Source organism: Molothrus aeneus, chromosome Z, assembly GCF_037042795.1.
Source record: "Molothrus aeneus isolate 106 chromosome Z, BPBGC_Maene_1.0, whole genome shotgun sequence".
NCBI classification, from domain to species: domain Eukaryota; kingdom Metazoa; phylum Chordata; class Aves; order Passeriformes; family Icteridae; genus Molothrus; species Molothrus aeneus.
In genome coordinates, this window is record NC_089680.1 from 29,820,236 (window position 1) to 29,836,988 (window position 16,753).

Sequence of the window (16,753 nt, forward strand, 5' to 3'; positions counted from 1 at the left end):
CAGCACAGAATAAACTTTAATTATTATATTAATCACAATGTATTTTACCCTTTGAGCTTCTGAATACAAAGCACCTGTCTTTGCTGTCATAAATTGAAGGCCATCTAGCAGCCAGGAAAACTCAGTTTCACAAGGAGATGGCTGAGTCCTTGCGGCCAGACTGAAAACACTTTGCTCCAAGGTCACGTACAACTTTGCTTTTCCTTTAAATATGTTGTCTATCTTCACCCTTAAACTTTACTAGCTCAGATTTTGGGTTTTCCTCCACCTACTCTGTGCTCCAAAGCATCTTGCAGAACTCTCCCTGCTACCCTTAACATCAGAAAAGCCCCTAACTTAACAAACTACATGCCTTCACTTCCCCAGAGTCTTTATGGTAGGGAAAATTTATCTTTTCCTCAGCTGACTTCTGGAAGCATCTCAGCTGTGCAAGTTTGTAGCCACTGCTATTTGCTGTAATTAATGCTCTCTGAAAGGATGAAACAAGGCTGCATAAACAATGCAGGGAAATGGTATAGATGTGCTTTTATATGGAGGTGGTGGAGACTAGGCTTTAGTTTCATATGTCCCCATAAACTGAAAACCCAAATGACACTCAACAGTAGTAAGATAAAGACTTTGTTGGGTTTTTTTTTTTTTCCACAAAATAGCTAGAAGACGAGAGATAAACTCACAATAGGAATGAGAAAAAGAAGAAAATATATCCCCCAATGTCCAGGACACAGGCAATGTCTCTACTGGACTTCTGAGCCTCTACATAAGGCAAAATAAGGAAGCTAATCCCTTGAAAATTATAAATGGGAAATAGCTTCATTATGAGAGCAAATTTCTATAAAGCATTTTCAAAGCTATTAAAAAGCAAAGGCTGTTACTGTCTGTTCCCAAAGCGGTGCCAATGTAAATAGTGTGAAAATAACTTATGTTTGAAAAGCAAGGTGCTTCACAATGAAGGCTGTTATTTCACTTTTAATTTGTCCCTTGAGGCCTCTTTGTAACAAGTGTCACAGACCCATCTACATTATGTTCGACAGCAGGGAGGACTGTCATCTTCTAACCACTTTGCTCGGGTCACTTGGCACTGTCTTCTTACTTCAGTAATAATTTTGTTTGTAATTTCTCTCATTGATAATTTACAGTTTTAAATTAGGTTTTTACTATTCTGACATGAATTAGACGTGTTTGAGAATTAGCTTAGTATGACTTTGTGTCTGGGCAGAATCTCAAAGTCCCTCTGTGAAGAAATATTCTGCTTTCTAGTAAAATGCTATGAAAAAGGGTTCACATTATGAATTACTTGCAAATAGTATTGCCATTCTGGGACTTTTTCCCAGCTGTATGTGGTTGTCCAGTACTTCTGCTCCAGTGAAAACTGCACCTGTAGAAGTGGGTAAATTGACTGCAGTGAGTGTGGTTAAAGGAGTTTGGACAACCCAGAACTGTCTGCAGTGATTTCCTTTCCTAAGGACACATCTGGCACATTCTCTTACAAGGTCAGTAAGGAAACTCTGGACTGCATGCTTCCAGTAAACATATTTTTTGCAGTTGCAGAATCACATAATCACAGAAGCATTTAGGTAAGAAAAGACCTCTTAATATCATAAAGTCCAATGTTTGATCAATCACCACCTGGTCAACTAGACTAAGTGCTACATCTGATCATTTCTTGAACACCTGCAGGGATGTCTGACTTGTAGCCCTTCTCTGGACATGCTCCAGCACCTCAATGTCTTTCTTGGAGTGAAACGCCCAAAATTGGACACAGGATTTGAGGTGTGGCCTCACCAGTGCTGAGTATGGGGGGACAATCCCTGCCCTGCTCCTGCTGGCCACACCATTGCTGGCACAGGCCAGGATGCCATTGGCCTTCTTGGCCACCTGGGCACTCCTGGCTCATGTTCAGCTGCTGTCACCAGCACCCCCAGGGCCTTTTCCTGTGGCAGCTTTGCAGCCACTCTGCCCCAGCCTGTGGCACTGCCTGGGCTTGCTCTGACCCAAGGGCAGGACCCAGCACTGGGCCTTGTTGAGCCTCACACCACTGGCCTTGGCCCATGGTCCAGCCTGTCCAGACCCCTCTGCAGAGCCTTCCTGCCCTCCAGCAGATCAGCACTCCCACCCAGCTTGGTGTATCTGTTAAGTGACTGAGGGGACTCTCCATCCCCTCATCCAGATGGCTAAAAAAGATATTAAACAGGGCTGGGCCCAGTACTGACCCCTGGGCAACACCACTGGTGACTGTCTGCCAACTGCAGTTAACTTCATTAATCACCACTCTCTGGGCCTGGCCATACAGCCATGTTTCAACCCAAGCAAAGATTTCATCCACCCAAGCCACGAGCTGTCAGCTTTCCCAGGAGATTGCCATGGATAATGTATCAAAGTCTTTGCTGAAGCCCAGATAGAATACATCCTATGATATTAGTTGCTAGGAGCTGAACTCTGCTGAAAATGTCTCTTTTGCTCCATTTGTCTGGACTGCAATTGGTATGTAATATTCTGTTTCTTTCTTGATAAGGATTGTCTAGCTGTCCCATAGCACTCTCCAATTAACAGACAAGAGTTTGCAATGGAAGGGCTGTGTACTTTCCTGCTTTACACACCACAAGACTGAAGGACTTGCTAAACTCCACCCACGTGCATGATCACCTTTCTAGAAATTGCAAAGAGATTCCCGATTCCTTGCTTGTTCTTCTTATCATGTAAACTAATATATCTGGAAATGTGGAGCTAACTGATACTGATACTGAACCATGCACAGCTGGAAACTACACTACTAAGAGGTAGACAATTCTAAGAGTTAGGGACTCCCAGCTCTTGGCTGTATACATGCTGACATGGGAACTTTTGTCTGGTAGAGAGACAAGCTAGTGCCAATAAGTTAACTGAAGGAGTTGCTCCCATTTTTGAGGGACCATCTACTAGACCATGCTGAATTTCTACCCAATCATTTCCCCTGACGTCTAATAAATAATACAGTTTCATTCATTATTCTAAAAATTTCCTAACTTTTTTGCTTGACCACAATGTCTTCCTTGAAAGAAAGATGGCTCCTTTTTCAATAGGCATCGTCTTACAGCTAAAGCAAGGAAGAGGAATGCTTATGATAGAACAGTTAATCCCTGAAGAAACATGACCATGGACCTCTAAAACACACCTCAAAGACTTTTTAAATTCTAAAGTGACCTACCTTCCAGTTCAATTTGGCATAACATTTTTATTTTTAAAAATATGTACATCAGACATAGATGTAATTTAGGAAAGTCACCTGGACGTTAGCCCTTCTTTTATCAATAGCTTTTTCTGCATGAATTTCTGCATATGTTATGCCATGTTTGAGCCTTGAAAAAGGAAAACACTGCCTGTAGCCTTGGACTACACAAACCCAGTTATATGAGAAATATGGACTTTGCCCTGTGAATGCTGCTTCATAGGCATGAGGATCATTAATTTGAGAGGTGTGTGTTTTCTTATAGGGGCAGAGAGCTGAAGCTATATGACTTGTCTTAGCAAGCCATAAAAGTAGATGACTGTATTTAAGTATAACTTGCTATATAGAGAGCATGATTGCAATGCATTTTAAATCAAGAACTTGGCAGGTAAGTGAAGAAGGCAGTAATATTTGGAAGAGATGTACCATATATATGGATTTTAACCTTTTGAGCTGGGATGTCCAAAGGACACAGGACAAATTTTATGATTAATTGAATTTTTATTTCCACGTAAGCAATAGGATGATGCAGGGCTGCTTCTCATTTTCTTGAAGATGTAGGAACTAATATGCTGTTCAAAGCATTAATGTAATTAATGAAAAGTTTAATGGAATATGCTTTTCCCATGTTGGTATAAGCTTATAACTGTAGGGGAATCAGAGGATGAAAATCTGAGTTTGACTCCATAAAAACAGCATGAGTGAAATTTGTCTGAAAGGCCTGCCGCTTACTGCTCAAGAAGTGTTTAATAAGAGAAGTTTTCTGACTTTAATAAGAGAGAAAGTTTTCCTCTGTGATGTACTGCTTATTCTGTAAGGGTGGTTTTAACCCTCTGAAACAAAAAATGACCAGATCTGTGTATTCCAAAATTATCCTTACTAGCAATTAAAAACTGAAGAGATAAATGGTAAAGCTGCATAATTTTTTCAATTGAATGACTCATACTGTGTTATGTGTAACTATGGCAAGATTGTGAATGCTGCATGCTGATGCCACCCAGTACATGTGCTGGTCCAAGCAGGCAGTAGAACAAAATGTCAACACAATCTATGCTATTTCACTTCAAGAAATTCTGAACATACTCCCATACTGGCTGAAACACAGCAAAGCATGAATATTCCTTGTGCCAGAGAACTAGTTTTTGTAAGAAATTCCTTTTAAAGCCTTAGAGAACTGTCCTTTACTGCCTCCCCAGACATTAGTTCTTCTTATTATTTTGTTTCACATTTCTCATTTTAAGTAGTTGCACTAAGAGTCACTTCAGTAAATCAAAATATTTGGACTGTGTTAGTTCTGAATGTCGACAGCATTTTCATGCATGCTATGTTTAATAGTACTCTGGCTTATAATGTGAAATACTTTGTCTTTTCAGATATTTTTGAGGCATATGGTTAGAAGTTTTCATATATATTTAGTCAGATAATAAATCAGATGCTAAAGCATGTTGCTTTCTGCTAAGTAGAAAATTGCATGTAAGTATCTATCCCCATATAATAGGAAGTAAACTTCTGTACCCAACCCATTGTCTGTTATACATTAAACAGATAAATATTAAAGTGTTATTTTTCAATATCTATTGCATTTCTTGGTGACCTCAAGCTGCTTTATTCTTTTAATGTATGTGGTTTACCCTAAATTATTTTTAATAATTTGGCTTATTTGTTTCTAAATACTACTACAGACTTCCAGGCTTTAGTAGCTTACAATTCATGTTAAAATCTACCTGGTTACCGTTTTCCAGCTGTTTTAAAAATGTCCATTTTAAATGCCGAGAAGCATTGTTTGTTTTTCCATTTTTCTTTCTAGCAATTCTTTCAAACTCTTGTTCTTGTGCTTGAAATACAAGTAATCAGAGAGAGAGTGACCAAGTCTGGCCTTTTCAAAGGATCTAAAGCTGAGATGTTCTTTGTTGTTTGCAAGCTCTCCCTCTCCACGTCTCTCCTCTTGGTCTGAATTTCCTATTCTCTTCCCCAGTCCTCCCTCACTTAACACCTCTTCCTTCTCATTGCAGTAGGACTCTCTGAAGTCCTTCATCATGCACTCAGGTTTGCCAGAGAGATCTTGAGCCATGTACAGCTTGTTGTCATCATTATGGTACGTGGCAGGGCTGTATCGCTCTGCCTCATAGCAGTTGTCTTCCTCTTCTTCCTGGCATGAGCTTCCCTTGGCACTCTCACCATCAGAATGAAATGAGATTCCCTTCCCTTGGCTTTTCTGGGAGAGATCAAATGGCTCTTCCTGTTCCAAGCTTCTCAAGACATTTGTCTGGGACAGAGCAATCCTTCCTCTTCCAAAACCTTGTAGTGGTTTGAGGGGAGGAGAAAAGGAAAAAATTATATATAGGAAATTTTACTACTTGATACATGGCTAAAAAACAAAATCTGAGGTGTCTTTTATTTCATTTTTTAGCTTTGTCTTCCATCCAGCTATCTCCAAGTACTTCACTATTTACATCTCATGGCATCTCCTTCGAGATGCTGCAAAAAGGAATGCTATTGTATATGCTTCACAGCCAGGTTAGGACACACAAAACATTCTTTTATACAGCCAGACTCTGGATGATGCAGCTGGGAAGAAAAGTGAAATGGTCTGGCCTTTTGTAAACTGAATTTTGCCTCACCCTACTCAGTTCCTCCTTCCTATTCTTTTTCTAAAGTAAAACTTGAATCTAAAGCACCACAGTCCATAGTCCAAGTCCCAGGTTTTGTATCTTATGTTTCAGAGGAGTGGAAGAGACTAAAAACATGGTAATGTATTTGTTCTATGGACACTGTGGTTCAAAGTTAATACTTTACAAATGAAAAGACAACAGTCTCAGCAGCCTATGACTGTCCTTAACTTTTCCCCTTTCATCCACTGAGAAACAATCAACTGAAAAGCTCTATGCACTAGACAATGCTTCAGCTTGAGGGAATCATTATAAACAAATGATGATTTTGAGCAGTGTATATAAATATGCATCTAATCCTGGATCTGGTTTGTCTTAGTATTTGTCAGTGTCTTCCCTCTTGATCGAAATACAGATTATCCAAGAGGCATCTGTGGACTCAAAAATGCTCCAAACCTAATCAGGATATATTTTAAAAAATCAGATACCACAGGCATAGGCCAGCTTCATTAAAGGCTAGTGACAAAGTGAGGACTTCACCCAATACCCATGCAAGTCACTATTTTACCTGCTTTTGTTTCCTTTGTTTTTTACTTTCCCCTCAGTAATTGAATCTAGTTTCTGAAGGATCTATGCAGTATCACTAAAGAGCAGATTTTATTTTGCAACAAGGTGTATTTGTTAAAAGGATTCATAAACAGGCATCAGACCTCACAAATTTTCTCATATTTGATAAGCCTCAAGGGCTGCAGAATCTCTGTACAACGAAAAAATCTTAGGCAATCTCCAATTATGAGCAATTCTCTAACTAGCATGATGCTGTAGGAGATTTACAGAAAAAAAATACTTATTTCATTAGCCATTAGGATCTTCAAAAATTTTACAACAAATGTCATTAGAGTAAGTGTTTTGCACATGTGCTAAGCTGCCCTAAAGTTTGAATATATGAGAAATGCCAAGAAACCTCGCCCACTAAAGAATTATTCATCTACAAAATCTTAAAAAAGGGATCTTGGATACCCCAGCCCTCAAAAAATTCTCCCTAATTCCCCGACTTCTTTAGATAGCATTGATCTGTTTACACGCATGAGGATGACTTCAGGAAGTATATGTGGTAAGTGGCAGACAGGAAATGTTTCTCAGGATGCCCTCAGTAGTCAAAAATCCTTATACTGTGAGACTTATACTTTGAGGAATATCCCCTCCTCTTCATGTGCTTCCTCTTCATGTGTAAATGGGATCTTGAGCCTATGGTATTCATGTGACACCAGCTATGCCAATACAGTATAGAATGACCAAGGCTCCTGGATGTAGACCAATTGAAGATTCCATCCCTGCTCCAGACTGGAATCCAATAAGCTGTCAGAAAGGACCATAAGTGTTTCAGATTTTCTTTTTCTGTCAGTTTAGGATTGATTTATGATTTATGTGGGACATGTAATGCTGCCATGTAATGCTATAGTAATATAGCTAATAACAACTTCACAGGCTTATGGGATTCTACCTCTTGCAATAACATTGGATCTATGGCACAAGTTTGTGGATCTGTCGTACAAAGCCCATTTGTGTTTACTGATATGCATATTCAGATCTCACAGAGAATAATCTCACTGAAAATTATTACCTTGAGAGTGAAATCCTCTTTCCATGACCCCATGTTTGACTTTCATGTGCCTGGTTAGGTTCCCCTTCAAGGTGAATTTGCTGGGACAGTAGAGGCACTTAAACGGCTTACTATCTGAGTGCAAGTGCATGTGTCCCATTAAATTGTGCATTCTGTTAAACTCCTTTCCACACAGCTGTAAAAATGGTAAAAATGAAAATTATTAGTAGTTTGAAGCAGTATTTTCAAGGACAACATTTTTAAAGGAAAGAGGACCTACACTTCTCAACTTAAACTCTGGCAGTTTTTGGCTGCAATATATTTTTCAAAGTTCCATCAAAATCCTACAGGCAAAAACATGTGGTATCTAAGGCACTCTGAACTGCTGACATTTTTTAATATTGGTGACCAGCACATATAGTCCAAGATTCCCCAAAAGCAGTCAATGTTGTTGTAAGGAGGGGAAAGACTTAAGGGACTAATCTGGAAGGCTTGTAACTTCAATGAGATTCAAAGTAAAAGTTTCTGCCCTGGTGAACCATTCCATTTGTAGTTTATACATCTTGCCTTTAACCAACTACAATGTCAGGCAGGAATGGAATTATAAAATAAAACCAATTAAGTGTTTCTATGAAACAGTCAGAGTAACAGAATATTACTTATTTTTAAATGGAAATTAAATGGCTGCACATTTTGCTTAAAACTAGAAAAAGCAATTCCTTGTTTTTCTGTGTTTCTTGCTCACTCTTTTTTTCCCCTGATTCTTTCATCATTTGTTTATCAACTCCTGTGTTTTGGTGTCTCTGGTGAGTAAGCTGCAATTTAAACAGTCATGAGGCTGCAAGAATGACTTAGCTTTCCCTGAAGCATGTTCCTGCCAGCTCAAGCCATTGATCGTAAAATTTTTCCTTTGATGAAACAATACCAGTGGGTTTAATTCATTGTTGTTTATTCAGATGGGTCCTTTTGTAGTCTGGACTCTTATGTATTCTTAAGACATGAGAGTTTGACATCACTATTACAGGCATCCAGTCTTGATTGTCTTCTGGTCTTTCCTTACCAGGATTTATAATTTTATTCACATTCAAGTGGCTATTTCCATCCTCTGCAAACTTCTGTGCTTGCTTTCTACTTTTTTTTTTCCTGACTTGTTTTATCATTTGATTTTATTTTTTTTAATTATTCTTATTACTATATGAACCAGAGTCACCATTACTGAGTAACTGAAACCTTCATCTAGCAGGGTAACTATCTGGCAGACAATTAATAAATAGAAATTACTAAGACTCCACTAGATTTTTTTATATAATCTGGATTCAAATTTTACTTATTTGGTATTACAGAAGAACTGATACAGAACTTGTAGATGTAAATTCAGAAAGTCATCACTTAGAATATCTGGATGAAATGTAAATAGCGAAAGGATCCTTGGAAAAACAGTACTGTATGCTTTGTCTTTTAAGACTTCTCTTGAGGGAAAATCAAATCAGTTCATAAATACAAAAATTAGCAGGTCTACTGTTTTAAAATAAAAACTAGAGCTGAGTCAGAGCTGTAAAAAGGCAGGTTCTGAAAACATTCACTTGCTTTTCAAAAAATTGTTTGCTTCAGCGGCATATGTACCATTTGTGTTTTTCTGTCTGTGATTTTACTAAAATGAAAACTCTAGCAAATAAATTTATCACAAAGTGTTAGAGAAGACCATTGGTGGAAAAAAAGAATAGCCAATGAAAATGAGTAATTCATTTTTAAAAGTAAGATAGCTGCTTCCAAGGGTCATCCAACCACTGAGGAAAGAATACCGTCTTCTGCATGTTCAAAGAAAGTTAATATGTAGGATTATTTGCACTCAGAAAAATTATGGAACCACAAAATACCTCAGAAAGTGCTAGGAGGAATCAGACTCTCATCTACTGAGACTACTAATGAGCACAGAAAATTTGCAAGGAGTAACAGCAGCTGATTGTATCTTGACAGCTGCTGGAACAACCTATAACTTGTCAATATTACTCTTGCTACAAGAATGTCAACAATAATATCTCTCTAACACCTCTTTGCTGAAGGCTTCTGGTTATCTGCTTGTATTGTGGCTGACATACGTTATCACCAGAACCTGCCTTCCTGTATCTAGGTCTTCTCTGTCTGAACTGGTAACCAAGGAAAATCATGCTGAGTGGATGAGTGGCTTCAGTACTGCATGCAAACACTTATCTTTATAAGGTCTTGAGTATTAAAATTTATTTAGAAGGACCATTTGGTTGCTTTCTGTCAAGGCAATACTTGTTTCTCTTTCTTCTTACTGAAAAGACAGGGACTTGGTATAGGTTATTTCTTTATGGCATAAAAGTTCTGTGTCTGAATAAAGTTGATGGGTTTTCCATTTCCCAGAGTCAGGCACATCTTCAAGATATGTAATGTGTTCTTGTCCTGAAATCTCCTCTGAGGACATGAGGAAATGGTACTAGAGTGCAGAGGTGTGGCAGGAAAATCAAAGAAATGCTGATAGGAAAATTGTTTTTTGGAATGATGGGTCTCTGTGGCATAATCTCTGTTTTACTGGTCATTTCAAAAAGGCACGAGACATCTTTCAGATGAATATCTATGATCCAGATGTAAAAGGAAATAGGTTTCTCACTTATATGCTAGAAGACTGCAATTCAAATCTAGCTGGAGTACATAGTTAATGCTCAATGAAGAGCTTGAATCTGCAGATCAAATTAGAAGACTGTACAAGATTTTCTTTCTCTCTGACATGACAGCCTAGTGAGCAGAGTGTGAAAGATGATCCTGAGACAGTTGCATGGGAGGAGCTCCAACAGAACCCAGTGCACTATAGCACTCAGGGAGATGAAAAGTTTATGCAAGAGAACTTGGGATATCAGGAACATGGTTTACTTGTGGACTTTCTGTTAGGCTGTCTAACAAAATAATCTTCGACAAAAGGTTTAGAACTCAATAAAATTAAAGTCTTGAAGAGAACAACTCAGCTGCAAGTCTGCTGAACAGACTTAGTTGCACTGGCTGGTGAAATGGACTTCAGTATAGTTTGCTAGAATAGTCTACATTAGTTTCAGTCTAGATTTTTTTCCTCTTAAGCCACCACATGAAGTATCATCCTTCTAGATTTTCCACCAGTTTTCTTCCTTCTCAAAGTACTTCTCTCTCTCTGATTAAAAAACACATTTTAGATAGGGGAAAAAGGGGTGGTCAAAACATCTGTTACAGGTATTTGTCTGAGCTGAAGAAAGATCTATTGCATCCTTTATTGGAGATCTGAAAAATTGATTACTTCAGCACTAAAAGCAACAGTAAATTTCATGGAACCTTTCTCTACAAATCCAAATTAATACTGTTGCACCAGTTGTTGGAATACCTTCATAACTCTTCAGTGGATTTTTTTTTTTTTCTCCTAAACAGAAATAAACAAGGCAACATGGGCTCAGGCCTTTAAATACTACAGACAAGTTCACTCTTCAGCAGAAAATCAAACAGAGATCCAGGCTGCAGCTGGGTGAGGAAACAGAAGGGACAACTATTTGCTACTCCCGCACTTCTGATAGTATGTGCTTAGCTGTGATTAGACACATAGGAAAGCTCATGTTTTCTTTTGCTGTGAGAAAAAGGTAAAGAAAACCATTGCATGCGGTGAAGTATAAAGGCTACTGCTGTGCTCTCTTTCCCTTGCATTCTTCTTCTTCTTCTTTTTTTTCTTTATAAGAAGGGTGTTCCTTTCCTCAAAGAAAGAAGGAGAGGGAGAATGACTGTAAACTGTCCAAAAGGACCGTGAGAAAACAGGAAGCTTTGAAAAGTACAAGAGAAAGCAAGATGAAATCTATTTGCAGGCGGTTCCCTGGGGACATGTGAGCCATTGTTAAGCAGGCTGTTCATACAGCTATATCCTTCCTTCTGCTGAGGAGGAGCTTGGTGCCAAAAGGCTGCTATCTGGTCATTCCCTTAACCCTCCAAGTACCAGCCAGAAATATTTGCTTTCAAGAGTCTTCAGGGGCTCTATCAGAGAGGTAATGTTAGGCTGTTCCTAATGCAAAAAAGCAATTCCTGATTCTGTGTCTGCTTATTGTTGCAATCTTCACTGTCAGAGGCATTGATGCTGATTCATACCCCTTCAGACATATGAGAAACAGATTCACTATGCTTACTTGTTTCTTTCCTCATTGGAACACTGGGTGGGGACAGAAAAGTAAAAAAATAAGAAAAACAGGTGTTCCTGTAGAGCTTTTGTTACTGTCTGGAAAACATGCTGGTGATACTCTATTTCCCAGTTCCAACTATTGCCCTCTCCAAGTTTCAATAGTCTGTCATCATCAAACACTGAGCTGAACACAACCTTCCAGCTCATCTGCACGTATCCAAAAAGTCATGTGGATCCACATACTGCACCCACAAAATCTGATCCAAAATTTGAGATTCTTTTCTGAAGTTTGAGGAGTCGGAGAAGGACTTCAACCAACTGGGAACAACAACAAGGCAGGTTTGCAGATGTTCTCAAAGACTGAAAACTTCCAGCAGACCTGACTTGTTACATGCATAGAATTTCAGTAAAAGAAATTCTTTTATCAACATAGAGTAATGTAAGCACTACTACACAACATACTACTTTCATAAGACATAAATTAAAACAAAGTACTGAAGGTGGAAGACTTTGCTGCTAGTTTTTCAAAATAAAATGTTTTGAAGTGAAGAAAGAAAAATTATGAAGTCAGAAATATTCATTCTGACATTTTCTTACTAAAACCAGCACTGAATATCATATATTCCTATGACATTTTGAAATTCTACATTTTTTTTAAGATGAAATAAGGGTCATATGAATGAAATATGATGAAAAAATGAAATAACCCCATTTAAATTTTTCATCCATCTCTGCTTCTTCATGAGAAGTTCCTATTAAGAAAATATCAATACCATAAAGATGTAGAATGAAAGAGTTCTAGAAATTGCTTTCAATCAGTCTTTAGTTTCTTATGCATAAGCTGGGTAATATGCTCCACTCTGTATTTACAGCCATCTTAGAACAAATTGAAGTGGGAAATCTACAGCCTTTGACTTCACAAAGTACGACAACAGTAATGAACCAGATAGGCATTGGAACACTGGAGGCAGCAAAAGAACTTATGTAGCATCCAAAACTGAATAAGAATATAGATATGAATAATTAATAAGAAATTTATTAGAAGTAAACAGGATCAATAAAGTCTTAAGGGTTTATGGGGAGGGAGGAGAAGAGAGGATGGAGAGGGAGTGCCAGCCTCCAGTGCTGGGGGGCAGCAGCAAACTGAAGGAATTTGAAGGACTGTAGAAAAGCCAGGTGGTCTCAGAGGCTGTTTTGCTAGCATACTGATATCCTGCCTTGAATTCCAGTCTGGTAATTACACTCTACCCATTCAAATCCCTTCAGTAGTTTTATTTTGCTGTGGCTTTTTCTAACCCCTTTCTTGAACTGTCGCATACCATCACTGTGTGAAATTGTGGCTGCTGCTTTTTCATGATCCTCTGCAGGGTGCATGACTTGATTTCTGCTTTTTGTCAGTGTTTCAAGATATTAAGCACTTAAATTTCTGTTTGGATGATTGTACTAAGCAAATGTCAGATATGTTTTTGTCCTCAAATGTCTGTGGCACTTAAACAATCACAGGGAAAAAAACCCCAAAACTTAGGTGAGAATGAATGATCCTGATGGGAAAGGGAATAAACCACAGGTATCTCCATTATTTTGTGCTACATAAGCAGAACCTGGGTAAAGAAAGAAAATCAGGCTGGTTTATGTTAATTTTTGAATACAAGTGCAGTATGTGTTAGCAAGTTTGTTTTTCTAATTCTACCATATAAGATGACAATATCAGAGAAATATGCTTTAGGTTAATACCTCTGCCACCAAATGTACTTACCTTGCATTTAAAGGGTTTGACATCAGAGTGAACAATCATGTGGGCCTTGAGAGTCTGCTTTTGCACAAAGCTCTTGAAGCACAAATGGCATTGATAGGCTCTGATATTGGTGTGGATGAGGACATGTCGCTTCATGTTGGCCAGCAGAGTAAATTCCCGGCCACAAATTCCACATTTGTGCTCTTTCACACCCTGAAAGAAAAGAAAAATTCTGTAGATGTAAAATTTTCTAGGTAATTTAATCGTCAGTACAGCAACTTATGAATTATTCATTCTGCATTAGCAAAGTTGATAATAAATTATTTCACTTTTAACATTTTTCAAGGTATTTTCCCCTGACATATTTTTACAAGCTTCTGTGAAGCAGAGAAGTAAAACAAAACACAAGCTTAATGAAATAATGAAGTCTGTTTTCAAATAAATCAGACATAGTCAGCATCAGAGATTCCCTCTCCTGCTCTGCTGCTTAAGTAAAGTATTGATCATACATCTCACATTCATTGCAGAGAGAAAAACTTGCTTATTCCTGGTGGGATTTTCAGTAACCACTATGGAATGATTTCATTTTATATGAGGTTTATAGAACATTTCTATCACTTTTTATGCTATCTACTCAATTTATGACAGCATAATTCAATATTCTTACTCACACCCATGTGGTCTGTCAGCTTCTCAGTGATTTAGATACTATGAAAATCAAAGAATTTGCTACTAAACAGCTTAAGAGTTTTATGTGCTGAAGGTAATAAGGATTTACTAGTGAGGTGCTGAGAGCAATTACTCCTTCCACAGCCCTTCTTTAAAAAGATGTGAAATGACTGTCAGTAGTTTTCACAGTTAATTTCAAAGCTAAAACTGAACATCACTACCAGTTTCAAGTGTCTGCTCATTTGATATGAGGCTGTGTTTAGTCAGCTAAGTACTATAAGTTATTTTCATGGTGAATCCACCTGCGGCTGTGGACAAAGAAGCAGAAGCCCTCTAAGGGCTCAGGGGCATATCAGTCCCTGTGACAAAAAAACATACCAAGTCTTCAATTAGTGGAATCTTGCATGGTAAATCTGAAGAGCAGGGAATCTCCAGAAAGAACAGAAATTATAAGCATGAAGCAGAAAAGAAAAAGCAAATGTGGAAGTAGAAGTTGTGCAGTTTTCAAAGAATATATGACTATAAGACTCAAGGGCCGTAGCTTTCTGTATTTCTAATGTTTTTCATGTAAAAGCCAAAATTCAAATGTTAAAGGAAAAATATGCTAATCTGGAAGCAACCTTTTTTTAAAGTGAAAGGATTTGACTTCTCTTATTATTTTTGTAAAAGTGGATAGTCAATTTCAGAGTTTCTTGAATGGAACATTTGCATTTTTCCTATTTTTGAAAGCAATCTTTTCGTAAGAGTTCCAAAGCTTTCTTATACCCTAAGCTGACCCTGCTGTCACCTCTGTCAGCAGACGCAAGACTGCTACTTGATATTACTTGGCTGTTATTATGATCCTGCTTGTCCATTTCTATTAACTGGCATTCTGGGTAACATATGCACAAAGGGGAATTTTTCTTAGGGTTATTTTGTTTTTTAAATGTCTCATTATAATGATTCTTCAAAATCTGATGAGTAATAACATACTCTTTTTTTTTTTTTGCTACAGTCCACTACAAACCCACGTACTTCCTAATTAAGGGAACAAAGTATCACAACTGGCTTTCGATAAAAAAAAAAAAATCTTTAAAAATTTTGAGATTATGGGGTGGTTATACAGCTCTGCAAAATTTTACAGAAGGTCATTCTGAAAACAGCCCCAATAAACAGAGAGATATGAATCCAGTTTGGGGAAGTGATACAGGGGGTTTAATTGAATTCCTGCTTATAACAAAGTTGCGTTTGCTTGTACTTTCTTAAGGCTGACAAAGACATCTGGCTGATACAACTGCCAGCAATGCTGGAGTTTCCGTGTAAGCCTCTGCAGCTGGCAATAGAGTACATTTCTGAGGAGGTACCTGCCTTTGTGTAGCTTTCATTGCCTGTAATCCTTATACTACCTTCAGATGCAAGGTGAGAGCTGGCTTACCTTGTGAGTCAGGGAGTGTTGCTTCAGGTGGTGGGGCTGCACAAACTCCATGCCACATTCAGTGCAGATGTATGGGCGGATGTCTTTGTGCTTCATCATGTGGTTTTGCAGCTGACTTGGGTACTGGAAGGTCTTATCACACTCGGTGCAATTGTACTGTATAGGGCCACGGTGGGTGGTTAGGTGTCTCTTCAGCTGGGCCAGAGTTGGAAAGTCCAGACCACACTCCACACAAATGTTCTCTCGTCCACTCTCATGCTTAGACTCATGTGCTTTCAGCTCACTGGGGTAGGCAAAACCCCTGCCACAGATCCTGCAGTTGTAAGGTTTGATATCGCTGTGTTGCATCATGTGTCTCTTAAGGTGACTGGTTTGAGTGAAAGCCTTGTGGCACACCTGGCACTTATGTGGCCGAGTGCCCTGGTGTGTCAACATATGTGTGTGCAAGTGGCTCAGCTGCTTGAAAAGCTTGCCACATCGGGTGCAAGCATGTGGTTTAATGCCACTGTGACCCAAGATATGGGTGACCAAATTGTACTTGGATGTATAGGACTTCTCACACATGGGACATTGCCAGCGTTTCTGTTCACCCCCCACATCAACATAGTAGCTGTCATCTATCTGAAGGTTGACATCTACTCTTTCCACTTTCTGTTTGTTTTCACCACTTTCTCTTACTTCAGCCCTCCTGAAGGGTGGTTCTGTAGGTCTTTTCATTTGAAAAGGGTTCCTGAAATGAAAGTTTGGTGGTACAATGAAAGGAAACATTAAGCCAGGATGGACTTTAGGATAATAAGGGTAAGGAGCCTGCATGAATGCTGGGCTACTGGGCCATGCCATGTTAGGCTTCACTGGTTCTTGCTTAATGGGCTTGGCTCCAAAATGCTCCAGAGTTCTGTAGAACTGAAAACCAAAGTTGCAGAGGTCAATCATCTGGGAACTGTACTTGGGCTGAGTTGGCTGTTGGAACACCAAGGGGAGATTGGAAGAGCCCATGTCGTGATCCTCAGGTCGATCTGGTGATGATGAGGAATCCTCAAGGGTGATGGGAGGAGGCATTTTTGTAGGCATGCTCTTACGTTTGCGAGACCCTCCTTCCAAGGACCCCTGGAATGTTTCCATGTTTTCAAGAGGAGGAGGACCATAGCGGAAATGTGAGAGGTGTGCTCTGAATTCTTCATCAAATTGCGTTGCTCTGTGTGGCTTTGTAACGGGGCTGAGCGGCTGCAGGCAGAGGGAGAAGGGAGAGGCTTGGGTATTGTCCACATTAAAACTTGTTTCTTCGTTCTTCATCATATTCAATTTTCTTCTCTGTGGCCCAAATCCCTTAAAATAAGCAAAAGAAACCCCAAATCTGTTTATTTCTTC

At 38.8% G+C, this 16,753-nt stretch overlaps 1 protein-coding gene across 1 annotated transcript in view; it reads right to left on the reverse strand.

Annotated features, from left to right (window-relative positions):
* Positions 1–3,686: 3,686 nt before the first annotated feature.
* The window catches only part of ZNF366 (zinc finger protein 366), a 33,229-nt gene continuing 20,162 nt past the window's right edge, over positions 3,687–16,753 (reverse strand). The window contains exons 4-7 of the mRNA XM_066569654.1: positions 15,386–16,711; positions 13,324–13,515; positions 7,439–7,613; positions 3,687–5,503 (exon numbers count right to left, since the gene is read on the reverse strand). Coding sequence (XP_066425751.1) covers positions 4,968–5,503; positions 7,439–7,613; positions 13,324–13,515; positions 15,386–16,711 — 2,229 coding nt within the window. The 3' untranslated portion in view covers positions 3,687–4,967. The remainder of the gene's footprint in view (positions 5,504–7,438; positions 7,614–13,323; positions 13,516–15,385; positions 16,712–16,753) is intronic.